Source organism: Oryzias latipes, chromosome 18 (genome assembly GCF_002234675.1).
Source record: "Oryzias latipes chromosome 18, ASM223467v1".
Lineage (NCBI taxonomy): Eukaryota > Metazoa > Chordata > Actinopteri > Beloniformes > Adrianichthyidae > Oryzias > Oryzias latipes.
In genome coordinates, this window is record NC_019876.2 from 703511 (window position 1) to 728354 (window position 24844).

A 24844-nucleotide genomic window follows, 5' to 3' on the forward strand; every position below is an offset into this window, starting at 1 on the left:
ACCAGAGGTACCAGCAGAAGCTGACTCAGGGAGGGGGGCGGATCATTATATGTATGGGGGAGGTTGCACAGTGATTTGTGAATGGGGGGGCTGTGTTGCTTCACAGCAGGATGGCTCCAGGTTTGATTCCTTCACGTGTGGTCCTTCGGGGGGGGTGGGGGGGGGGCGCTCCACACCCCACAGTGAGTTTAAATTTGCCTTCAAAGAGGTTAAAAAAAACAATAATTAAGCCTCTCTCCAATATGCTTTAATAAACAAACAACATTCGGGTTATTTTTTGTTTTTAATACACTTTATGCTAAATAAAAAGTGATGGGAACGTTTGATGTAGCAACGCCTCTCCGTTTCCACACGGACAGTTTTCGCTGCTGCACGCAGAGCTGCAGAGTTTCTGCTGTTCGCAGCTTCAGCCAAACCGCGGAAATGTTCTACTGGAAGCGCAGCAGCGGCGGCGGCTCGGAGCCGCTCGACAGCCTCGGGAACATGTCGAAGAGCGACATCCTGAGAGGAATCATCTCCGAGAAGCTGAGCACGGCGGCCCGCGACATCCTGGCGGTGGTGGAGAGGACGGTGGCCGACTACGAGGAGGAGGCGTCGGGCTTCAGGCGGAGGATCGCGCGGCAGGAGCGGCAGCTGGAGCTGCTGCAGCCAGAGGTCAAACTGCGCAGGCGCGGTCAGTGAGCGCTCCCCATTTACGGCTTTGATCTGTTTTCACACAAAGGGGCGTGGCCAGAGCGTTGGTCCAGACCACGCCCCTTGGTGATGTCACCGGGGGAAGACGCTAACATTTTTCACTTTGGGGGGGTTAGGTGCTGCTCCAGAACAGGATCTGTGCGGTTCTGAGGGGGTTCTGGTGGGGGAGGAGCCAGAGGAGGCGGTGCTGACCCGGCAGACAGGTATGGCGCCGGCCTGGGAGGTGATCCCCGCTGCAGACGACTCAGACCTTCGTGGTTCGCAGATGTGGACGACACGGCGAGTCTGGACATCTGGTACATTGAAGATGACGCCAACGAAGACGATGAAGAGGAGCGGGTTCTGGTTCAACCTACAGCCAGCGCCAGGATGAAGCGGGAGGACCTGAAGGACCCGGATTATGAAGTACCATCCAGGTTCTGGTCGTTCCTGAAAGGACCTGTTTGACGACGTCTCTGTTGGGTTTCAGCCAATCAGAGCTCCTCCTCTGGTTTGTTGGTTTCAGGTCGATTCCTCCCAGACTGGGGACTCCTAAACGGAGACCCGGCAGACCTCGGACCAGCGACCAGCAGGACCATCTGGACCTGAGGGTCCGGCTGCTGGAGGACTGTGGAACCGAGGTTCTGTCCAACAGGGGTACGCAGAAGGAGACGGTTGTCTGCCTCAGAACCAACCTCCATTCAGACCCACAACACACAAACACACACACTGATCTGAAAACACACACATCTATACGCACTTGTGGTCAAAGGAAGTTGTAAAACGGAGGATGGAGGATTCGAAACCTCTAGTTGCCGACAGAGGTCAAGCAGTTTGGGATCATTTCTGCTGATAATCGATCAGATCTTTGATTTTATTGGAGGAAATCAAACCTTTTACTTAAACTTTGACCACAGCTCAGACTTCTCTGCTCCAGTTTTCAGGAAATACCCGGTCAAGGACCTGAGGTGTCCTCGAGGTCTTCAGGAGGCCCCCTTTCTGGACCTGCTCCGGTCCCGGTTCCCCCAGCTGGCCTCCGGGGCCCCGTTTGACCTCTTTGTGACGGACAACAGCCGGAGGCTGCGGGCGCTGCAGGTGCCGGCTCTGACTCCAGAACAGATCCACAGAACCATCCGGTCCGGCGGGAACTCTGCGCTCTACATCCGGCTGAGGGTCGGCGGAACTGCAGGTTCAGAGGATCTGCCGGCGCCGCTGTGTTTCTGACTCTGGCTCTCTTCTAGACTCCGGCGGCTGCTCAGAGCGGCGGTTCTCCCCCACAGAACCAGGAGCCAGAGTCCCATCCCACATCAAGGTACCAGAACAGCTAAGGGTCCTGAGCCGGACTTTCTGGGTTCTTCACCGCTCCTCTTCATCCCTGTAGGTTCCTGTCGGTTCCGTCTGGGAAGAGGAGGCGGGGCAGGCCACGCATTGGCGAGGAGCCCACCCACCACGTCCTGAGGATCTGCGTGCTGGAGGACCCGCAGCCCGACGAGTCTCCAGATTCTGGTGAGCTGAGATGAGGTCATGTGACCCGCGGTCTTCAAAGCCTGGACTGAGCGAACATGGAGCCCGCTAGCCTTCACGCGGCGTCCGCTAGCGTTCATTCAGCGTCCGCTGGCGTTCATGCGACGTCCTCTGGCGTTCATGCGGCGTCCTCTGGCGTTCATGCGGCGTCCTCTGGCGTTCATGCGGCGTCCTCTGGCGTTCATGCGGCGTCCTCTGGTCCAGTGCTGCACAGGTCGCCCATCCAGGAGCTGAAGTGTCCTCGCGGACTCCAGGAGGCGGAGTTTCTGGACCTCCTGCGTTCCTCCTTCCCCCGGCTGAGGCAGGACGACAGGAAGCTCGGCGTCTTCAAGTCCGACCGCAGCAAGAGGCTGCAGAGGCTCCGCGTCGGCGCCCTGACGCCTGAGGAGATCTACCGGAGCATGAAGTCCACCGGCATCAAGAAGACCCTCCTCTACATCAAGATGAAGGTGAGCGCCGCAACGCCAGTTTCTGCTGACTCACAGGTTCCTGCTCAGTCCGCCATGGTGGAGTGGGCATGGCCTGTGTTACGGTGGCTTTAGTGGAGTCTTAGTGTTCAGTCAGTGTGGTTTGGTGGTCTCCTGTGGTCCGGTTTACCAGAATCACAGGTGAACCGGTAAGTCTTGTTTGTGGACACGTGACGGTTCTGCCGTCAGTCGGCGGTTTTGGGTTCATATCTGTCCGTTTCCTTTCAAACTCTAAACCTGCAGACGAGTGATGAAGAGGAGAGTGAAGAGGAGACCAAAGATGAGCCTCTCGGCAGCGACAGCCTGCAGAATCCGACCGTCACCGACGGCCATTCAAGGTGAGTGGAGGAGTTGACGGCATGGAACCTGAACGCATCTGCGCCCGAGACAAAGACAAAAGAGGCGAACCGTCGAGTATCAAACCCGAAGAACAGCAGAACATTTGAGCGCGAGCTGAAGCTGTGTCAATAAAGTTTTTCTAAAGCTGGAGAATCCTCTGATGTTTAAAAGATCAAAGCAAATGTGGGTCTTTGATCTTTGATCTTTGATCTCAAAGCTTCGGCTGTCGAGACCCGTAGCTACCCGCGGCGAGAAAATTCAGCCAGAGCGTCAACGCCAGGTCACTTTCATGACTTTGGTTCTGGACGGTTCTTTTGAACTGGAAACAAGCCTCACACAAACAGAAATCCAGCAGAAATGGATCGAAGCGGTTCTGAACGGAACAGATCAAAGCCTTTGATGTCTGCGCTAACCCTTCAACACGACGCTTTAGCTCCGGAGTTAGCATTGTTTGAGTTAGCGTCGTTCTTTTACTGTTAACGAGAGTAATGTGATTCCAACGGACTCTGAGAGCTGAGAAAAGTAGCTTTGCTCTAATAAGAAACACTTTACGGTACCAAAGTACTTAAGTAAGTAGTCTAAGCGTTAGTGCTAATAATCACGTAAACTCTGCTCCAAAGCTACTCTTCCAAATCCGCTGGAATTCCGTTTATTTTTCGTAAACCGTGAAAGATTTGCGGTAGTCCAAAGCGTTTGTTTTCCTTCTGTAAAAACTGTAACCCATGTTAAGTCATGTTCTGCTGCTCTGCAGCGCCCCCTCAGGTGGAGCTGGGACCAGCGCTGAATCCCCAAGTACCAGCTCCGCGCCTCACACAGACGGAGACTTCGGTGGTGCCATGGACCAGGACCTGGACTGGAAACCCGGACCTGAACTCGTCAGGCGTCCTCCGCTGTCTGGCTCAAAGAAGGCGGACCGCAGTAGAACCCCCTGCAAGGTGTGCGGGGTCTGGTACCGCATACTGGGCAGCTTGATCAAACACGCCTGGAGCCACGCGGACGAGCAGCCGGGCGTTTGCGGCGTTTGTGGGGAAAACCGGGAAACTCCGGAGGAGCTGAAAGATCACCTGAAGACGCACCAGACGACCCACGACTGCTCGCACTGCGGGAAGTCCTTCCTGACCCTCGCCGGCCTCAACAACCACACCTCCCTGCACACCGGCAACCGGCCCTTCAGGTGCAGCGACTGCAGCAAATCCTTTGTAAACCTGTCCTCCCTGAGCATTCACCGCTGGATCCACGTGGTGGACAAGCCCTACAAGTGCGACGTCTGCCCCAAGTCGTTCGGCCTGAAGGCGCAGCTCACGGCGCACAAGAAGGCGCACGCCGGCAAGGACCAGTACCACTGCAACATCTGCAACAAGCAGGTCTACGACCGCAGGTCGCTGACCCGACACAAGATGACGCACTCCGGCGAGCGCCGTTTCAGCTGCCAGGTCTGCGGGAAGCGCTTCAAACTCCCCGGGACCCTAAAGGCCCACGAGAAGACCCACACGGTCCGGGACCGGCCGTTCCTCTGCCACATGTGCTGCAAGACCTTCCTGTCCAGCTGCAGCCTGGTGGCCCACATGAAGACGCACAGCGGCGAGAGGCCGTTCGTCTGCGCCGTGTGCAGCAGGGGCTTCCTGACCAACGAGGCGCTCAAGAAGCACCTGAGAGTCCACACCGGCGAGGCGCCGTACGACTGCAAGCACTGCGGCCGCTTCTTCAAGCTCAAGAGCACCCTGAACAGCCACATCCGGAGCCACCTGGGGATCAAGCGCTTCACGTGCGGCGTGTGCGGGAAGGCGTGCTCGCGGCAGGAGCACCTGACGGTCCACATGAGGACCCACAACGGGGAGAGGCCCTACAAGTGCTCGCAGTGCGACAAGGCCTTCACGCAGAGCCACTGCCTGAAGAGCCACATGAGGAGCCACCACGGCGGGGAGGACGCCCAATGAAGGGTTCGAACACCCGCAGTCCAGGACTGTCCTGCACCGCCTCCGGGTCTGAACCCCTGAACCACATCTGAACCCAAAGGCTGGACTCTGGAGCTGATGTTGGGTCACCTGCTCCAGCTTTCCCACGCCCCCTATGTCCTCAGACATTGTCCTGCAGGGAGCCCCCGATCATGAAACTACTACCAGCTGAACCGAAACGCCCCCAGAATCATGGGGTGGAGCTTAGAACCAGAAAAAGATCTGTTTTAAGGAGGAAGCTGGTTTGTGTTAAAGGTGATGCTCCAGAATTCAGATTCATGGTTGATCTTTGGACCAGCCGCCTGTTTCCTCTTACAGCAAACCTGCTGCTGTGGTTCAGCGAATGACCTTCCAGCTAGAATTCAAACATTCTAGCCCAGAAACCGCCACAGTTCCAGACTATTCAGCCACCTGGAGACTCATGGGAAACTGGAAAACCGTTGATTCTGATCGGGGAGAGGTTATGGGAAACACTTTCAGAAAAAATTCATGTTTGGGTTTTAAAAAAAACATCAAAGGATGACGCAAACGGTTTGGTTCAAACACAGGAAGGTCTCCTGAACAGAAGAGACTTTTATTTTGTAAAGCCAATGATGCACATGCTCTGTTTTAACTCTGCTTTTATTCTGAAACTGTCATGTTTTTTGTCTATTTTATAACTTTCACTTTTTATTTTATATTTTAATATTAGTGTATTGTGATTCAGCAAAGACTGATGGGAAAAAAACTAAATGTGATTAAAAAAACACTTTTTAGTTCAACAGTTTTATTCTCAGTTTTCGTCTTTTTCATGGAAAACTAAAGAATTTGAAAAAACAATCGACGGATTTTGAGGTTTTTTTTTTCTTTCTAAACTTTACTTTTAAGTTTTTAAAGATTTTTGCTTTTCTGTAGAACCAAATAGGGATTTTCAAGATAAAATATTGAACACAGCTTTCACAAAAACCATATAAAAAGGTCACGAGGACGAAGGTTTTACGTTTAGTAGAGGCCAAACGTCTTTGGGACGGAACCATTCCGGATGAACTGGGATCTTCCACTGGTTTATCGCAGTTCCCCGATAAACCAGCAGGTGGAGGCGTTTGTCCTCTGTGGTCGTAAAGCGGTTTGTGTCACGGAGGAGAAGGTGAATCCGGTGGAGCGTTTCCCTGATCTTCAGGTGAGTCTTCATTTTTGTGCTGGCTCCCTTGCCCAACAGCGGCTGGGATAGGCTCCAGCAACCCCATAAGGAATGAAGGGGGTCTGGAAGTTTCTGTGTCATGGCTGCATCAGCGACTGCTGTCCTGGTTGTTGTGTTTTTTTAACAGATCTACAACCAAGGAATTGAACCAGCAAACGCTGAAATGTGGAGCATCGGTTACAACAGAAGCTTCCAGAAGGTTCCGTTCTGTGTTGAAATGACAGAAAAACGCCGTTTCTCATGAGAGTAAGACGCCGTGACAGGTCCGGGGGGGGCCTCACCCCCAACCCCAACACCACAGCGGGGGAGGAGGGGCGCCAGGAGGAGGTCACGGGAGGTCAAGGCAATGTGGAAAAAGGAGGCGCTTTTGACAGAGCGTCTCTGTTTAGACCCGTTTGGTTCTTATTTAGGGTCAACCGGTAAAAACCTAAAATCTTTTTTTAAATAATTTTTTTAAATTAAATTAAAAAAAACTTTTTTCTGATGACAGATTCCCTTTGGAAGCTTTTCAAACATTTTGCATGGCTTCAACTAGATTTACGCTCAGATCATTTTCCACAGTGCAGACGTGGATGACAGGAAACAGGTTCTGAAGTTCTGCTTCATCACGTCTGCAGGAATGGTTCTGATGAGGATGAGGATGATGAAGCAGGACGGCTCTCCAGTTTTATCCTCACAACACTGACGTCACATGAAACCTTCTGGTGTCTTCAGACCCCAAAGCAGAGCAGCTCAGAGAGGATGAGGAGGGGGATGAAGACGTTGGTCGGCGTGACGGTCGGGTTCTACTGCTGAGTTCCTCTTCGTCAGGATGCAGCAAACGTCGGCTGAAGCCGTGAGTAGTTCAAATGCAGCTAAACTTTTCAGGAATTCAGAGGTTTTCTTTCAGAATGAAACTGCAGGCGATCGAGTTGCTTTGGGGACGATTTGGATTAAATTAAAGTCAACATTTGGGTTTTTTATGAGACGACCGGGTCTGAATTCACTTTTTTGTTGATAAAACTTATACTAATGTCTAAAATCCACAGATTTAATTGTATGGGTTTCATATTTTGTTAATCAGAATCAGGTTTTAAGTTTTTTAAAAATAAAGTTACTTCCATTTTTTCCACTTCCTTCCCCACTGAAGGAGGCGGGAACGACAAGGGGACCGGGTCAGAACCTGTCAGGACTTCACTCCGGTCGGTATGGGAATATTTCTAGGTTCTCGGAGAGAAAAGATTCACAAAAGTTTACATTTTCTCGCCACGTTTTAGGCGAACGGCAAACGTCTGGCTGGTCTTCACATCTGCAGTGTCCCAGTGTGTCCAGCAGGGGGCAGCGTGGGACACCGCACACCTGTGCTGCTGCTGTGAGTGTTCACCTGTGTGGGTCCATCTGAGGACTCGTTCAAACGCCTCCGGATGGAAAAACCCCATTTTCCGGCTGTAAATGGTCTCCGTTAGTCAGGATCGGGGGTGTGTGGGGGTGTGGGCAGTAGCAGCAGATGAAGGTCGGTCTTTCAGAGTCATCCTCACTTCCAGCAAACATGTTCCCTTTCCAACAGGATCAGCGTTAAGCCGCTCAGTCCAAGCTGCTGCGGCTTCAGGCTGCAGACGTGTCCGATGCGTTCACTGTCCTGCCGCCATCTTTCCCTCCAGCTGTGGGTAAACTGACGGCTGCGAGACGCTTTCACGTCCTGAAAGCGTCTAGGCCCAACAGTTCCTGGGCAGCAGTCCCTCTGTCCGGGTTTGAGTCTGTTTAGACTCAAGAACCGGGTCAAAAAAAAAGGAGGTAAAAATCGTTGCAGTCGTGCTGATGTCGTAGAATTTGTTTAGCGTTGACTATTGCTAACAATTTAACCCTTGTGCTATCCTATGGGTCCATATGACCCCCCCCTTCCATTGAGGTGTTCTCCCTACCATAACAAAGGTGGATAAAGGTGGAAAGATTTCATGTAATCCATGGACACCAGTGAAGATCACAAATCATTGAAGAAAAAAGGTTCAGAGCACTGTCTAGTGGGTCTAGATGACCCAACTCCCAATGTTAAAGTGTCTAGGATAGAACAAGGGTTACAAAATTGACACAACTGCAGTGAGTCTTTTTCAATGAGTAGCTACACAACTAAAAACATTTGGGAGGATCATAGAAACTCCAACGTAAAGCAGAGCCAGCAGCCAGCTGGCTTTAGTTTAAAGCTAAACATCGGCTGTATAGAGACCTGGAGTGAGCGAGTGTGACGGTTCATTCCGGCTACAAATGAAGTCAATTTAGTCGCCATTTTTTTCGCGATACGGACGCCGCCATGTTGGAACCAGACATCAATAATATGCACCGACTGGTCTATGTCATCGTTTCCCCGTATTATAAACTTATTTAAATTCTATTCTAGTTTGTCCTGACGTCTTACTGCCCTCTGCTGGCCTCAGTCTGATCATTTCAGACTCAACAGTGTTCCTTCAATTTATCACCGTTCACGGTTTGCGGTGTTGCAGTTTTAATCATTTGCATTTTTGCAGTCTCTCTCTCTGTCTCTCTTTTTACATATATTTCCATCACAATCAGTTTTTTCTTTGTTTCGTCTTGTTTTGACTAGACTTATGTTTTTTTTTTTTTTAAAAACACAACCCTTGCAACAAACACCTGGGCTGTTTTTCAAGTTAAGAGAACAGATTTTAAATATAATCTCTCTCTGCAGACATCCCTCCATCCTCTGGTGCCCCTCCTCCTCTACTGCGACAGACACTTCCCACCCTCCTCCCAGCCAATCAGTGCGTCTGCCTCCCAACAGACCCCGCCCACCTTCGGGTCACAACCACACAGTGTCTCCAGGTGACTTTCCAAGTCCACATAGGGTGTTGCGCTCTGATTTGGCGTTCTAACCGGTCTCTCCGTGTGTCCCCGCGCCCCCAGCTGCAGGCAGTCGGTGAAGAAACCTCTGAACGCCTTCATGCTCTACATGAAGGAGATGAGGCAGAAAGTTCAGCAGGAAGGAGGCAAGAAGGAGAGCGCCGCTATCAACCGCATCCTGGGACGCAGGGTAAGCCCCACCCATCTTTTGACACAGGCCACACCCATTATGCTCTCAGGAGTTCACTCCTCCCCCTCCTCCTCAGTGGCACACTCTGCCTCACTCTGAGCAGTCCAAGTACTACGAGCTGGCCCAGAAGGAGAGGCTGCTGCACCTGCAGCTCCACCCCGGATGGTCCGCCAGAGACAACTACGTAGGTCCCACCAACGCACCACCAGCGTGAGCAAAGCCCAAACTTTGACTACCACTGTCTTTGCAGGGTAAGAGGAAGAGGAGGCGGAGTCAGCAACCACCAGGAAGCTCCCTGGGTTAAAGTACGCTCAGGTGACCGTGACACCTGTGGAGAAGGTTTCCAAACTTCAAACACGGATTTGTCAACTTGATAAATGTCAACCAATGTTGTCCTGTACAGGTGCCGTGCGTTTTTGGGTTGTCTGGGTCTGTGGAGGGCCGTAGAGAGGAGTGGCCACATCTTGACCCTTGTGCTATCCTATGGGTCAAGATGACCCCACCCTTCCAGTGACGTGTTCTCCCTACCATGACAAAGGTGGATAAAGGTGGAAAGATTTCGTGGAATCCATGGACACCAGTGAAGATCACGAATCATTGAAGAAAAAAGGTTCAGTGCACTGTCTAGTGGGTCTAGATGACCCCACTCCCAATGTTAAAGTGCCTAGGATACCACAAGGGTTAAGTGGAGTAAAGGTGTGTCTAATGCTGCGTTTACACCCACCTTGTAAAACGCGTGTTCAGGCGACCACTTCCAATGAAAAGTCTAGTAGAAACGCGGCCACGTCTTTCACGGCGCCGTTGCTGCCCTAAGCGTCACGGCGAAACAGGAAGTAAGAGGAAGACTTTCATGTATCAGAATAACAGCTGTGAAAGATTTTTCCAAATTAATAAAGTTGCACTTCAACATTTCTCTCCAGGTCTCTTCCAACTGGTATCGGGTAGCAACCGTCCACCGTGACCACCACGTGCTGATCGTGCGTTGGAGAACGGGTTCAAGAGTCTGTGTTAAGCACGTTTTAGAACGCCTGACAAATGACCCACGTGTACGTAGCGTCACATTTCCCTTCAGGCTTGAATGATCACTTAAAGGGACGTGATGAAGATGGGATGTACGATTTTTGTGCATGTGGTGAGTGTATCATGAAGTATTTGTGAGGCTAATGGACGTTCTACGGACTTAAGATGGTCAGGTGCTGCTGCTATCCGCCACACACAGCCGGACATAAACGTTAATGATTCATTTCTCCTACGATCAAATACAAACGGTTGGCACTTCTGTGACTGGCAAAGGACGCCATCCATACGTCGCTACTCTGATTGGTCAAAGTGGTTGAAGTTATAACGAGTGATGAGTGGCTAGCGTTTTGTACGCAGAGCCCAAACACTGACTTAAGAACGTGCATAGCGACGCGTGAACAAAAGCAGAAGATGAAAGGTGGATTCACAGACTTTCCTCAGAGGTGGTCACTCCATCGCGCGTTACAGAGACGGTGTGAACGCAGCACAACAGTCAGGCTGCACATTCAGGAGCTCTTTGAACAGTCTGCAGGATTTGGGGGTTGAAAAAGAGAAAAATCTGTAAGACACGCCTGCGTCTCGCCTACTTCCCCTTACGTGTTGTAGAAGTGTTCTCTACCACCTGTCGCTGCAGCACGACTGTAGAAACAACGCGCATGAACATTTTAACTCTACGGGTTCACTGAACGCTCTACCACCTAGACTTCCTGCGGGTCACCTGTGGACCCCTACAGGTGTGTCTATTTTTCAGCTGCTACAGTCCGTATCAGTTGAGACCAAAGCTTTGGCCTCTTGAGAAAAGCGTAAAAGCATCAGTGCTTCTGTGTGGAATAAACCATCTGTCTGCATTTATGAAGAACATGGATCTATTTGGAAGCTTTTACCTCCACAGTTTTCCAATCTGAGGTCAGTTCCTGTCTGAGAACTATCCAGACTGCACAGGAAACAGAACCCTACAGGAGAACTGCACAAAGACCAGCCGTCGCCATCTTTAAATGCTTGTCTTGAACATCCCATAATTACATTTTGGTCTTTTATTATTAGAACTGTTTCAGGAACTTCAAGTTTACCAGTTTCTCTTTAGCACTTGGGTGTGTCGACATTCAAACAACAAAAACTATTTACAGAAAACCTGCTAGCTTCCCTGACGATGGCTAACCATCGGAGACGCTACCAGCTAGCGTCTCCGATGGCTAACCATCCGAGCCACGAGCTGGTAGAGCTAGCATAAACCATAAACACAAAGGGGACAGTTTTAGGATCCGTTGGAAAAGACATAAAAAGTTAATTGTTCGGTACTGCTAGCATGTTGCTTAGCTAGGAGTTGGCACCAAGAGGTTGTCGGTTTCACTTTCACATGGAGAGTCCACGCCCATCTCGCCATCCTGGCTTTAAAACAAGCAACAAACAGAAGCTTGACGGCGCCAGCGGCTCAGTCTGGACGTCGCGGTGGACCGATGTAAACATCTTACAACGTCTCTTCTGCGTTGAGTCTTTTTTCTTCAGCAGAAGCTGCTGCTAATAAATAAACAGTCTGAGGTGATCCTGCAGGACTGGACACCGTCCCAGGTGCCGTCCTCACTGGCCCCGGACGCCGTCCTCACTCGTCCCGGGAGCCCTCCACCATCCTGTACCTCTGTCTGCAGGACGACAGGAGCGCCAGCGGTGACAGAAAAACCAGGGGAACCGTGGTCTGGACGTTCCCCTCCAGGAAGTTGAACACCGGGTTCCACCAAGTTCTGGACAGGTAGTTGTTTGGAACGCCGCGGAGCTCCTGACCAAAGACAGAAACTTTACAAATCAAACATTTTCTCCCCTGGAGTCCAGAGAAGTGGAGACTTATTCCCTGAAGACAGACTCGGTTTGACTCTAAGAGCTTTTGTTCCTTTAAGTCGTGTGAATCGATGACAGAAAGCTGCACATTTCACAACATTTGAACCCTTCAACTTTCTGTTCCGACCACAAAAGGAGCCAAAAAAAGTCCCCAAAACTCTAAACCAGCAGACAAACGGCTTAACAAACGAGGTCGACGTCTTTGTCGCTCGGCGACTGAGGCTGCGGTCGGCTTACGTGTGTGTTGGCCATGGTGTGGTACCACCAGAAGATCCTGGTGGTGGCGATGTACGCGATCAGCACGTCGATGCTGTAGTGCTCATGAGCAACCAGGATGCAGACAACTCCAGAGGCGCAGAGCAGCCAGCAGAACCAGTGGTACCACCACATCCACCGGGGGGAGTCTGCGGGAACACAAACCAACTCAGGATGGGGGCGTGTCTGTGTGTGTCTGTGTGTGTTGTTCTTTTGTCCATGTATTTGTGTTTGTATACGTGTTGCAGTGGTGTGCACATTTGTTCACATCTTTTTGTGTGTCTTTGTAAACATTTTATGCACTTGTTGGGTGTGTGCCTGTTTCTACGTGTGTTGTTATTGTTGTTGTTATTTCTAATTGTTTTTCCCCATCAGTTTAAGGGTGGGAGGTGTGAAAGGAGTGGGGGGGCTAGGTACGGGGATGGGGGCACTATTTATTTATTTATCTATTTATTCATTAATCATCATGATTTTTTTAAATATTTTGTTGTGCTTTAATGTACAGCACTTTGTGTTATATTTTTATATGAAAAGTGCTTTATAAATAAAGTTTGATTTGATTTGTGTGTTTATACACATTACATTTTTGTGCGTTTGTACACGTGTGGTGTTGCGATTGTGTGTTTACTCACACTCCTTGATGAACAGGTACGCCAGTGTCAGCATGACCGTGTGACCGCTGTACAGGAAGTCTCCACACATCAGGTGAGAACTTGTGATCGACAAACCTGAACACAATAAAAGGACAGGAAACTGCCACGTCTTTCCACAATAAAAGCATCTCAACGTATAATTTATGCTTTAAAGCTCTTATTCTGTTCTAAAAGACTTTGATGGGAGTTTTCAGCCAATCAGAGGAGTCGGTCAGTTACCTCCTCCTGACAGCAGCCGCAGAATCCTCCAGATTTTCCCCACAGAGTCGTTATAAAGCTGTAAACAAACAAACAAACGTTTGTTTGCTGACGGAACAGGAAGTCGCGGCGAGCAGAAGGAGCAGAACGGTACCTTTGGAGCGCAGACCATGTGCTTCCCCGGCACCGGCAGCGTGGTGATGTACATGGTGATGCAGCGGTACATGTAGAGCGTCCCGATGAGGAAGAAGCAGCGCCGGCCCACGATGGCTCTACGTAAACAACAACAACAACACATCAACACATCAACAAACGACGGCGACACGGAATTCAAATGTACTTTTTCTTTCTGGACGTTTGTAGCAGAACTGTAACGGTTCTGTAAAGTTCTTTATGACATGTAGACTCAACTTTATTTGTTGTGGTTTAAAAATAAAAATAGAATAAAAACATTAAAAGCCAAACATGAAACGTTTGGTGTTTTGGTTACGAATAAAAAATAAACAAACAAAGACTGTGAATGCAGGTTCTGGTTGAGGTAAACCCTATAGACACCAGATCCACACTTTTAGTCATCAGAACTGGAATCAAAGTTTGTTTTAACCCTTTAACATCTGAGCTGTCAGCGGCGACGGGAAATAAGCCGCGCTCTTTGAATAACTATTTACATAATTAACGTTATTTCAAACTGAGAAAAAGCCTCTTTGCACTGCAACACGTTACGATACGTTACGATGTTTCCGTAAATACCGTAGATCAGAAAAGTCTTTAGGTTCAGGGCTAAAGTTCTGTTGTTTATGGGTCAACGGTTAAAAGAGACCCGTCCCGGCTTGGGTCCAGAAGTGCCGTACTTGTGTTTGAGGAGTATCCACTGGACCAGCCAGAACCCCACCAGGATCAGGCCGTTGGTCTCGGTGACGGTGAACGCCCAGGGGACCCGGTCCACGTAGTCAAAGAACTTGTCGGGCAGCGGCGGGCTCACGGACTTGTCTGGGACCCTCTCGTGGACGATGGTGATGACCACGGTGGTGAAGATGAGGTTGAAGATGGCGTAGAGGAAGGCCACGCCCGTTTTCCACCACTCGTTGGGGAGGTGGTTGGCGCGCTCCTCGGGCATGGAGATCTTGGTGTAGTCGCAGCGGCGCTGCAGCCGGCTCAGCGACTGCACCAGGGGGTTCTGCTTCAGCAGTCCGCTCAGGCGACCGCCGCCCCTGCCTTTGCCGTCGTGGTCGTCTGGGGGGGGCGTGCTGAGGCGGCTCGGGCCGCCGTTGGCGACCCTCTGAGGAGGGGGGGCAGCAGGAGAGCCGGAGGAGGTTGTGTTGAGTTCCACGGGGAGGATGACGTCACCGTCGTTCTGGACCCGTTCTGAAGCTGCCATGGAACCGCCACCAGCCAATCGCAGTCTGAGTAATGACTCAGCTGACCAGCCAGCTGTTCTTTAGTCCCGCCCCCTCGGCCCGGCTGATGGAAGGAGGAGGAAGACCAAAGAGGAGGAGGAGCAGTGCAGGCCGACTGAAGATCGGTGAGGTCACAGGAGGGCGTCTGCTGAAGAAACAACAGTTCATGTTCATGACGAGGTCATGTGACAACAGTGGGAGGAGCTTGAATCAGCCTTCCTTCTATGAGTTACCGTTTACCGTCAGCTGATGGTCAGACATGATGATCCACCTTCTGTGACTAAAACCCATCCAGAAAACAATCCAATCTGAGGACTTTACTCCTGCAGCTGATTAAAACCCAACAGAGAAATGGATTCAGAGCTTTTGCTGATAAAATGACGCCTGATTCCTCCGTCAGCCCGGAGCCAACCGGTTCATTTGTGCCTACTCCTAATCAGAATTTCCTTAAAAATGACTGCAGAAATGGAATTTAGTCTGGTTTTTGCTCCAGTTTGGTGCAGCCAAACCCTGGAAACACAGACGAAGCTTCAACCCTGAAACACCTTAGCTGACGTGACGGGACGTCCCGACAGGTAAACATTTAAAGATGAACCAGCAGCTGTGGAGGTCAAGGTCAAAGCTTCAGAGAAACCCTGAAAAGAGACGCCAGACGCCTTCAGAGCTCAGACACCGGATGTCCGTCCACACGGCTCCAGCTGGGACACACACACAACCACACACACTCACACCCAATCACAGCAGGAGGTCGGCGGTAAACTGTTTGACTTTAAGTAACCTGAAGAAGCTCCGCCTCCAAGCGGACAAAGTTCCAGAGATGAGATACAGGAGACAAACGAGTCCGACAACAAAACCAGTCAAACATTCACACGCATGTTTGTTGAGACGTTTGCACACCTGTTATCTGCAGTATTGAACAACACACACACACACACACACTAACACACACTAACACACATATCAGGTGAGAACATGGAGGAATTTCATTCCTAAGAAGCTTCAAACGTAGCTAAACTGAACGGATGACGAGGAAACGTGGCAGTAGGTCTGGTCAGAGGGGCTCCTGGGGGCCAAACTCTCAAATGGAAACTTAAGTCAAACTGAAAACACAAACTCCTCCTGGTGTCACGGAACCAGAACAAGAAGAACCGCACTGCAGGAGGTCCCGTGTCGATGTTCCTCTGAGTACAAAGACGGGAACCGCCTGCTGTGTTTATAACCAAAGAGCCCCTCCTTAACCTCCTCTGTGGGGCAGGCCCCGTCCACGATGAAGTCTGGGGGACCTCATCGGAACCAAACCCTCCAACTCCTCATCAGGAGGTCCAGCAGACCAGACCTGATCGGATCAGTTCTGGTCCAGCAGACCGGACCTGAACGGATCAGGTGGAGTCTCATTCATGCTTCCAGGCTCCTGAAGTGAAAGTAAAGTCCAGACGTCTCTGGAATTTTCCTTATTGAGTAAATATTGTTCCTGTATCGACTAATGTTTACAGAAGCCACGCCCACATTGTGGCTACATTTGACACATCAGCTCCACGCGCCGTTTCACCGGAGGAGTGACAGAATGTGACTCCTCGCAGTCACACGCCGTCATGGTCCTTTTCCCACAGGAAACCTGCAGCTCCTACAGCCGTTGACGGTCCAACCAAAGGGGCGGGTCCAGACCTCCAGGAAACCCGGAAAAGGCTAACAGGCAGCGATTTTCTAACTACAAATGCATTCCTCTACCAAGGTCATAGGTCATGTTTACGATGAGGAGTTTCTCATGTCTGCATCCGTCTAAACTTTGCACAAACTTTAATGGCTGAAGGGAAAAATAGGTTTCCAAACAAGTCCATGAACCTTTAGTCATGTCCTCTTGTTGAAAAAATGACCGTCTACATTTAACCCTTCAACACCGCCGGTGACACGCTGGACCACCGTAACACTACAACCATTTACACAATTAACGTCATTCCAACGGATTCTGAGGTGGAGACCAGAGTCATCATGCAGACATGAACACTTCCATCAGTCAAGTGAGGCATTTCACTGCAGAAGGGCTTTTCTCCGTGTCAGAATCTGTTATTTGTGTTGATTGTTGTAAAGTGTTGCACATCAACACAAAACTGCTTTTCTCAGCATTTAGAATCTTCTGGAACTACCTTCCGTGTGTAAAAAGGTTAAAGAGTTACAGTACTTCAAAGGATGTCAACGCTGAAGTGAAAGCTCCAGCGTCACAGGTTTAAACCCCGGACATCTTCTTACAAGTTCAAGGATGTAAGAATTGAACGCATCCTCGTCCCCACGGTAAGTCTCTGACCTGGACCCCGCCGCTCTGACCTGCTCCCCACGGTAAGCCTCTGACCTGGACCCCACCGCGGGTCTCTGACCTGGTCCCCGCCGCGGGTCTTTGACCTCGTCCCCTTCGAGGGTCTCAGAGGTTTGACAGAAACTGGAGATGTTTTTTATCCCGATGACACCAATGTCTCGTTGGGGTCTTTAGGGCATTGTGCAAAGGCGACTCTAGTCTGTTCTCGCTTCCATGGAACGCAAGGTTTGCTTGACGTTGGACTTTGTTGGGACTTGAAGTCCTGCAGACGCTCACGCCCTTGTCCGCTCGTGCTTTCACTCAGACGTCCACATGTGCGAGTAGAAAACAAAACACCACGGTGGCGGTCAGTCACCACCAACTCGCCCACAGGATTATGGAAACTAGGCTTTTGTTTTCACAAAACTGAAACCAGTTCCAGCAGAAGTGTTTGGACTTCCTCAGAACCGGGACGACATTCAGTCGTCTGGAGGGTGAAGGAAGTGGCGTTTCTCAAACACAGCTCTCCTGTTTGCCCGGTCTGCGCCTCCGGCTCCCGTTGGAGGACTCTGGCTGTGGAAAACCGTTTATGGAGAGGTTTAATTGGTTCATGGAGCTTTTACTGCAGCCTGACGCCCTGCTCGCCCTCCAGCAGGGGCCAGCTTCCTGTTTACGGAGGAGCAGCAGAAATCAGGCCCAATCGGATTAAGGAGCATGAGGATTCAATTTCACAAATTCCCACTGATTCATGGACACAACAGGTCCGTCCAGAGCTGCTGCTCCGCCGCTTTCCAGCAGCTAGACCCCAACACAGGAGGTTTCCGGTAAATCCTGCTGAGGGTCCTGATCCACAGGTGATAAAAGACCCTGTAGAGACTCTGATCAACCAGAAACTTTCATCTCTGAGGAACAAACTCTCTCGATTTTGAAGGAAAACCGAACAAAATACTTCAATAAAGAGGTTTTTAATGTAAAAATTACAAAAGGACCAGAATCCCCTTAAAACCTGCAGGTAAACACGTTTACTTTCCCTACTTAGTACTTTTCATCCAGACAGGATCATCTGATCTTAATCGATATAATCGATGGACTTGGAGGCCGCAGAGAAAGTCACCGTTTGTGTTTCCACCTTTTCGTTTCCTTCACGTCCTTCATTTTGACTCTCCGAGGACGTCATCAGGAAACTCACCTGGCTGTGACGGTGTTCATCGGTTTCCCACCGTTTTCTCCCCAAAAACCGACCGGAACCGCAGAAAGCAGCGCAGGAACCAACCGACTGACACCGACTTACCGTTTTAAGGCGGAATGTTGAGTTTTTCCAGCCGCCGCGCTTCGCTTCGCCTCCGTCTGACTCCTCTTCTCCGCAGACGGAGGTCTTCTCCGTGAACGAGCCCAACTTCTGCGGCCACGCCTCCTCTCCGCGTCTTTCTTTACATCCCATATATGGTGTTGCTGCTTCCGGACATATTCCCGGACTTGGAACCACCTGATGGATGACGTATAGACACACTTTCGGGCGGGAACTGAGTCAAAATGGCTATTTTTGATATATATTTCTGCTATGTTTATAACTTACTGAGATTGAATCAGGTTGGAATGAAAACATTGGTTGTTGTTCTATTTAATTCCTTGATGTTGTGCTTTGTGATTTAAATCGTTAAAACTTCAACATTCACAAAACTTTATGCACCGAAACATAATATTAAAAAAAACCCGCTAAAAACTCTGTTTTTTTTTAATTAAACCGAGCAAAGCTAAACTTGTTGACACATTCTTTAAATCTGGCAAAGAACAACAATAAATAAAAAATTACTTATTAATAAATAAAAATTGATGGCAGTAAAGCCCGATTGAGTAAACACAATGGTAGATGTTTTGGAGATAAATGCAGATGGAGACGGAGGAACAGTGACAGTGTTGGAAGTACCAGAGAGGAGGTCTAGAGGAGGTTCGTGGATGAACAGGACGACATGAGGGTGGATGGTGTGAGGAATCCTTCCTGTTTCCAGTGGTGATGGACAGGCTGACAGATGAGGTTAGACAGGAACCAACGTGGACTTGGATGTTTGCAGACGATACTGTGATTTGTAGTGAGAGCAGGGAACAGGTGGAGGAGAAGCTAGAGAGGTGGAGGTTTGTCCTGGACAGGAGAGGAATGAAGGTCAGATGCAGGAAGACAGAGAACATGTGTTTGAATGAGAGGAACCAAGAGGAAGAGTGAGGCTACATGGAGGAGAGATAAAGAGGAGGAGGATTCGAAGGATCTAGGGTCAACAGTCCAGAGGAATGGAGAAAGTGATGGAGGAAGCTCATTTGCTTCGGTGACCTCTGAAGGGAAAAGCCCAAAGGAAAAACAGATTCAGTGACCTCTACTGTTTTTGAACCATAAGGTGAAGCCTAAATCCTTAAATTTGTTCAAAAGTAAAAAATGTGCCTTATAATCCAGTGGGCCTCAAGTATAAATTCTGTTGGGCTATGTTGGGTGGCACGTGGCTCACAGGGCAGTAACTGAAGGGTTGGTGGTTCGATCCCTGCTCTCCCCAGCCAGCTGTCGTCCCCCAAGCGTGGGTGTCCTGCAGCTCCCCCAGGGGATGGGTCAAATGCAGAGAACAATTTCCCCATTATGGGATAAATACAACTTTTTTATTTGAGGATTCCATGGTCAGGACCATCAGTACTGTCCTTCAGCTGTTTGTGGATCAGTTCAACAGAGATTGTTTAACTTACTTTTTACCTTACAGGTAATTTCTTCTACCTAAAACTTTTTTTTTAACTAAAAAGCCACAATGGAGGAGTGAATCCGCCCCACGTGTCCCTGAAGCCTCTGGCTGCAGACCCCTGGACTGGGTAGTTGTTGGGGAAGGGTGTAATGCCGGGTGTAATGCACCAGAGGGCGCTGATTGTAGACAAAATAACACCTTCCATCATCTGAATCGCTGCTGCACAAAGTTTGAATCCGTCAACACGTTTGTGCAAGTCAATGCTTATTTGATGCAGCGGACAAAATGTTTGTTTTTAGTTCAGCGGTTGTGTTGTGAGAAGACGTCGTGAACATCGAAATGATTTCAAACTGCTTAACTGAGACAAAAAAGGGATTAAATGTTTGTTAAATGGTTTGTATTTTTTAACAGCTTCAGACGACAGGATGTCAAAAACACCCAATCAGAATCAGACCAACAACACTTCTTCATCCTGGAACAATCATGTTTCAGAGGTTAAAGGTAAGCTAATCGGAATGTTATTGGTTTATACTTTAACTGTGCAATCATCTTTTGTATATTTTTATATATCAAAAACATTTTTAACAAATAAAATTGAAAAGCAAAAACAGAAAGTTAGCTAATCGTAGCACCTCTAGAGTTTAACAGTTTCCATTTATGACCTTTAAGTTCTGGACTGGTTCTGGTTTTTCTTCTTCACTTGGTTGACGCTTGCGGGTTTCGGTTTCTTGTGGCTCTCTGGCGCTCCCTGCAGGCTCAAGTGTGAAGGTTTTTTGCATTATTCCGTCATCCCGCAGCAGGACTCTGTCCGATGAACCAACTTTCCTCTCCAGAATGTTCTGGTGTTCAGACGAGTTCACGCTCCTCTGAACAATCTCATGAGATCCGGGTGCTGTGACCCACATCAACAACGTCCACCACCGTGCTTGGCATTAAGGAAGCTTTTCGTGCTCAGACCTTTTTTCATCTCCACCTGTTCAAAGTGACGGAAACGATGGAGTCAAACCAAACGTCACGCAGTCGTGTTCCTTCAGGCTGAAGCCAGAAGCTTTTTAAAGGACTTGAACGCCTCCCAAGTCCAGCCTTCCTTAGATTCCAGCATCCAGAAACCTTTCCTGTCTCCTGCTTCTTCTGTGGTTTAAGGAGGAGCACCGTGACCTTTGACCTGCAGCCCCCGGCAGAGGGAGATGGATGCAGACAGCTGACAGCGCGAGGATCTGAGCCGGGCGCGCTCCGTGACCTTCCTGTGTGCGACTGACCGACAACATGGACGGCAACACGGACGACCTGTTCCACCCCAGGTACGGCTTTGATCGTGTGCAGACGCTCCGCTCCTCCTGTTCTTTGGGAAGCCGGGAGGTCACGAACGGCGTCCAGACGAAGGTTTAGCCGCAGGTCAAAGGTTAAAACCCAAAAGTTATTTTCCCCTCTAAGGTGGATGAACCTAAACAGACAAAGTTTCATTTGTTAAATCAGCTTCTAACAGTTTTTTTCAGGGTTCAGTTCCATCAAACACTGAAAATCTGGATCAGGTTTTTGCTTCAGGGAAACTTTTCTAAAACTTTTGGACATTTTCTTTAATTGTCTTCTCATGACTGTGAGAGTCAGACTCACGGCGTTTGGGACACGCAAACGCTGCGGCACGGCGTCTTATTTTTAGCAGCAGGAATGACTGCAGCTGTTGTGAGTCTGAGCACGTCAACAACTGTTGTGTGTGTGTGTGCGCGTACATGTGTGTTTGTCAGGTACTGTGGAGACCGTGTTAAACTGTCTGAGGACAGCGTGTCCAATATTGATGCAGTAGTTTGTTATTTCATTTGTTAGCTCAGATAAAAGAAAACAAAGAAAAGACTCAAACTTTCTCTGCTGTCACCGACTCCTTCAAACGTCGTGGAGGATGAAGAGGAAACGGAGAAACGATTGATTCAGAGTAAATTATTAAAACCAATAGACATCAATCATTTTAATTTAAAAAAATGAATGAAAGGTTAAAGTTTTTGGTAAGGAAAGAAAAGTCTCAGAGGCTCCGCGTTTCCCTCCATGTGGGAGAAAGTGGGCGTGTCTTTTAGCACACCTCACTTCCTGTTTTTTTAAATTTAAAACAGACGTTTGTCTTTGTCTGCATTAAACGATGGTTTAAATTTGGTGGAACAGTCGCAGGAGGAACCGGACTCGCTCTCCAGACTGTAGTGTCTTTAAATCATCAGACGGCTGTCGCTCAGCTGATTCCTCGTTCTCGCTGTTCTCCTCTCTCCTGTCCGTTTGCAGTCTGGAGGAGACCATCCTGAAACTGGATCCGGAGGACGGCAAGCAGGTCATGGAGTACTTCAAAGCCCACGCGCTGCTGATTCGAGAAAAAAATCGTAAGAAAAGACGCAACTCACACGTCCACAGAGGTAGCGACGCTAGTCAATCACGAACGCACCACACATGCACAACAGAAAAACGGAACACAAAAAGCTTTGAGCAGCTCCACAAACGTGACCAGGACAGCCCCCTAGTGGCTGGAGGTGACACTGCATGTCTCCAGTGCTGCAGGCCTCCATCAGAGAGCAGAAGAAGCTGCTGGTGGAAAACGCCAAACTGAAGAACGACATCGCACAGCTGCGATCTCAGCTGCAGGACAAGCAGGACAAGAAGCGCCGCGCCGGTACGGTTTCCTGTTCACGACATTTCACAACACTTTGTTTAGTTAAATGTGAATTTGTTTATGTTGTTATTTCTGTATTTCCAGGCAAAGCTTTGCTGTCACAAGCCCCGCCCCCAAATAACAATGACCACACCCCAGCCCTGTCTAACGACCAGCCTGCTTCCAAAACTGGAGCCACAGCCGCTCAACCTGTCAATCATCTTCCTCCCTCCCCTTCCTCCCATGAGGGGGGGGACAGACGGGGGAGAAGAAGAAGAGGAGAGCGGAGAGGTGAGGAAGGACGATCAAATAACCGTGACGTTACAGATCAGCTGATGTTCTCCATGGTTCGGTTTCAGCCCCTCCCACGTCTGACCCCTTCTGTCTGGGGGCGGAGCCCCGCATGGACGCCTCACGCCTGGACCTACGGGTGGGACGGCTCCTCAGTGTTAGGCCCCACCCACTGAGCGACGGCCTGAGCGTCCAGGAAGTGGACGTGGGAGAAAACGGCCCCCGAACGGTGGTCAGCAAGCAGGGGGGGGGGACGCACCTGGATGAGGTGACCACGCTTCCTCACCTGGAAAACATCTGATCTGAAAACGGTCAAGAGTTTTGTACTTTTATGAAACTTGCTGGGTAAATTTTAAATGTGAAGATTTCTTTTGTCTGAAATGAAAAACGAAAAAGAGAAATACTTATGAATGAAACGCTGTCAATCAAACGTTTGATGTTTTATTTAGGAAAAAATAGGTTTTACTCGTCAAACTAGGAGATAGAAGCGAACATGTCTTAATTTCCTAAATCTGTGGGACATTTTCAGTCAAACAACATAACTGTAATGTGGATTTGAACCTTTTACTAGAAACATTTTATTAAAGATACATTTTTGATTAAACTCTAACATCAGTCAAACTCTTCCAGCGCTCCCTGGTGGTGGTTTTGTGCAACGTCAAAGCCTCCAAGTTAAGGGGTGTGGTCTCCCAGGCACGCCTCCTCTGTTGCTCCGCCTCCGATGACTGCGTGGAGATGCTGGCCCCCCCTGTAGGCTCCGCCCCAGGCGACAGAGTCACTTTCCTCAGCTACCCTGGTAACCATGGCAACATCCCTGCTGTAATTTGCACAGACTTGAGCTGAGACTCCGCCCCCTTCTTCCCCCCCCCCCCCCCCCCCCCCCCCTGTCTCTGTGGGTTCAGGCGACCCGGACCGGGAGCTGCAGTCCAAACAGCGGGTCTGGGAGGTGCTGAAGACCGACCTGCAGGTGGACTGCAGGGGCGTGGCCAACTACAAGGGCTGCGCGTTCGAGGTGAAGGGGAAGGGGCTGTGCCGCGCCCCCTCCCTGGTCAACTGTGCCATCAGATAGATCCTCCTGAGGCGCTTCTGCTGCAGAACCCGGATGAGGAAGACACCGCTGAACGTTTAAAAAGAAAACGTCCTAAAGACGAATGAATGAAGCTTCAGTCTGCCCTCAGTTTGTGTCTCAAGTTTCTAAAAGTTTCAGGTCAAACTTTTCAAACAAATCTGTCAAAGACGTTCATTAAAGAGTCTATTAAACGTGACATTCTCTGTTCCTAACAGCAGATTACAACAACCTACGGTCCACTTTCTGACTCTAGCAGTTCAAACAGAAATGTCTTCTTTATCAACTTCTCTGTTTAACAGTTGACTGACTCTGACTCTGTTCTTCTGCCGCCAGCCCCGACCCTCGCCTGGATTTTGACCTTCCTGCCTCTCCTCTCATGATCTGATGCCTGTTACTGACCCCTCCATGCCTGACCCTGATTCACCTTTGTAGACTTTTAACTGAGCTAATAAACCTGCTGAATTTGGATCCAGACGTCTGTCTGTTCTGTGACACACAAACAAACAAAACAGAAAGTCAGTTAGAAGCTCTCCTAAACAAACACGTCAGAACTCGAGTTCCTGTCTGGCTCAGAGACAGGATTCTAACTCCTGGATTCTGAGCAATGGGAGGGAGAAAGACCATGAGTGAAGCATGGCGAGTTATGACTAGCAGCGTTAAGAGTGATGATGCTTTCACGTCAGCTGCGTCGGCAAGCTGGTGGAAACACGCACACACCAGAATTCTGGGCTGCTGCGTCTGGAACGCACGTGATTGAGCGTCGCTATGCTAGTGTTTATGTCCGGCCGTGGGCTCAACGTACAAATCAGGTGTTCATTGGTAACACACTGAACGTTCAACCGGTTTAACCATAGGCGTGTTTGAGATGAACGCAGCAATGAGCAAACCGCCAGATGAGCAAACCGCCTGATGAGCAGTGCATGCTGGTTAGTTTTTACTCTGATGTCACATGTCAATCATCATAAAATGATTGGGAGAGAGAGACGGGAGCAAGGCGCCCACCCAGGCGAACGCAGTTAGAAATTAGGTCCCACAATGACTGTAAGCTGCCTAAATGACTACAAAACAATGCATTGTGGGAAACGGCTTAGGACAGTTCTTAAATTTAAAGTGATGCTGGACAGAAACAGCTGGTGCTTAATGAAGGAAATCAGTATTTTATAACTCTTTCTGCAAAAAGTGAACGAGTGATGATAAAATAAACAAGATTTCTATTATTGTAAATAGAATCAACATCACAAAGATTACTACAACATTAGAAGATTTTTTGAAGCTTTTATTCTGAAATGAGCTTCCTCCGTAGGGTGGCTGGGTGCTCCCTTAGAGATAG

At 49.4% G+C, this 24844-nt stretch overlaps 4 protein-coding genes across 8 annotated transcripts; 3 read left to right on the plus strand and 1 right to left on the minus strand.

Annotated features, from left to right (window-relative positions):
• The first annotated feature begins 233 nt into the window (after positions 1 to 233).
• LOC101158801 (zinc finger protein 37) lies at positions 234 to 5776 on the plus strand. Its single transcript, XM_004079577.4, has 10 exons — positions 234 to 673; positions 810 to 896; positions 959 to 1109; positions 1199 to 1329; positions 1610 to 1845; positions 1914 to 1984; positions 2054 to 2178; positions 2401 to 2645; positions 2907 to 3001; positions 3754 to 5776. The coding sequence occupies exons 1-10, from the start codon at positions 313 to 315 to the stop codon at positions 4937 to 4939; spliced, it is 2688 nt and encodes an 895-aa protein (XP_004079625.2). The 5' UTR covers positions 234 to 312; the 3' UTR covers positions 4940 to 5776.
• Positions 5777 to 8858: 3082 nt separating this feature from the next.
• LOC110017114 (transcription factor 7-like) lies at positions 8859 to 9663 on the plus strand. Its single transcript, XM_023966240.1, has 2 exons — positions 8859 to 9159; positions 9236 to 9663. The coding sequence occupies exons 1-2, from the start codon at positions 9070 to 9072 to the stop codon at positions 9371 to 9373; spliced, it is 228 nt and encodes a 75-aa protein (XP_023822008.1). The 5' UTR covers positions 8859 to 9069; the 3' UTR covers positions 9374 to 9663.
• A 1532-nt stretch (positions 9664 to 11195) lies between these two features.
• Positions 11196 to 18241, minus strand: LOC101170793 (phosphatidylcholine:ceramide cholinephosphotransferase 2). Of its 4 annotated transcripts, none has more exons than XM_011487160.3 (7): positions 18097 to 18241; positions 13970 to 14660; positions 13273 to 13390; positions 13140 to 13197; positions 12900 to 12995; positions 12250 to 12416; positions 11196 to 11953 (listed from the first exon to the last, which is right to left on the minus strand). In XM_011487160.3, exons 2-7 carry the CDS (start codon positions 14494 to 14496, stop codon positions 11780 to 11782), a joined length of 1140 nt encoding a protein of 379 aa, XP_011485462.1. In that variant the 5' UTR covers positions 14497 to 14660; positions 18097 to 18241; the 3' UTR covers positions 11196 to 11779. The 4 variants fall into 4 exon arrangements, with proteins under 4 accessions (XP_011485462.1, XP_011485463.1, XP_004079591.1 ...); XM_011487161.3 differs by having other exon boundaries at positions 13970 to 14663; XM_004079543.4 differs by having other exon boundaries at positions 17995 to 18241.
• A 2417-nt stretch (positions 18242 to 20658) lies between these two features.
• On the plus strand, positions 20659 to 23982 carry LOC101171033 (aminoacyl tRNA synthase complex-interacting multifunctional protein 1). Of its 2 annotated transcripts, XR_002875316.1 has the most exons (8): positions 20659 to 20826; positions 21794 to 21888; positions 22056 to 22175; positions 22260 to 22445; positions 22514 to 22713; positions 23076 to 23241; positions 23348 to 23652; positions 23848 to 23982. XR_002875316.1 is itself a non-coding variant. In XM_011487163.3 (7 exons), exons 1-7 carry the CDS (start codon positions 20792 to 20794, stop codon positions 23512 to 23514), a joined length of 969 nt encoding a protein of 322 aa, XP_011485465.2. In that variant the 5' UTR covers positions 20659 to 20791; the 3' UTR covers positions 23515 to 23982. The 2 variants fall into 2 exon arrangements, 1 of the variants encoding a protein (XP_011485465.2); XM_011487163.3 differs by having other exon boundaries at positions 23348 to 23982.
• The last annotated feature ends 862 nt before the right edge of the window (positions 23983 to 24844 follow it).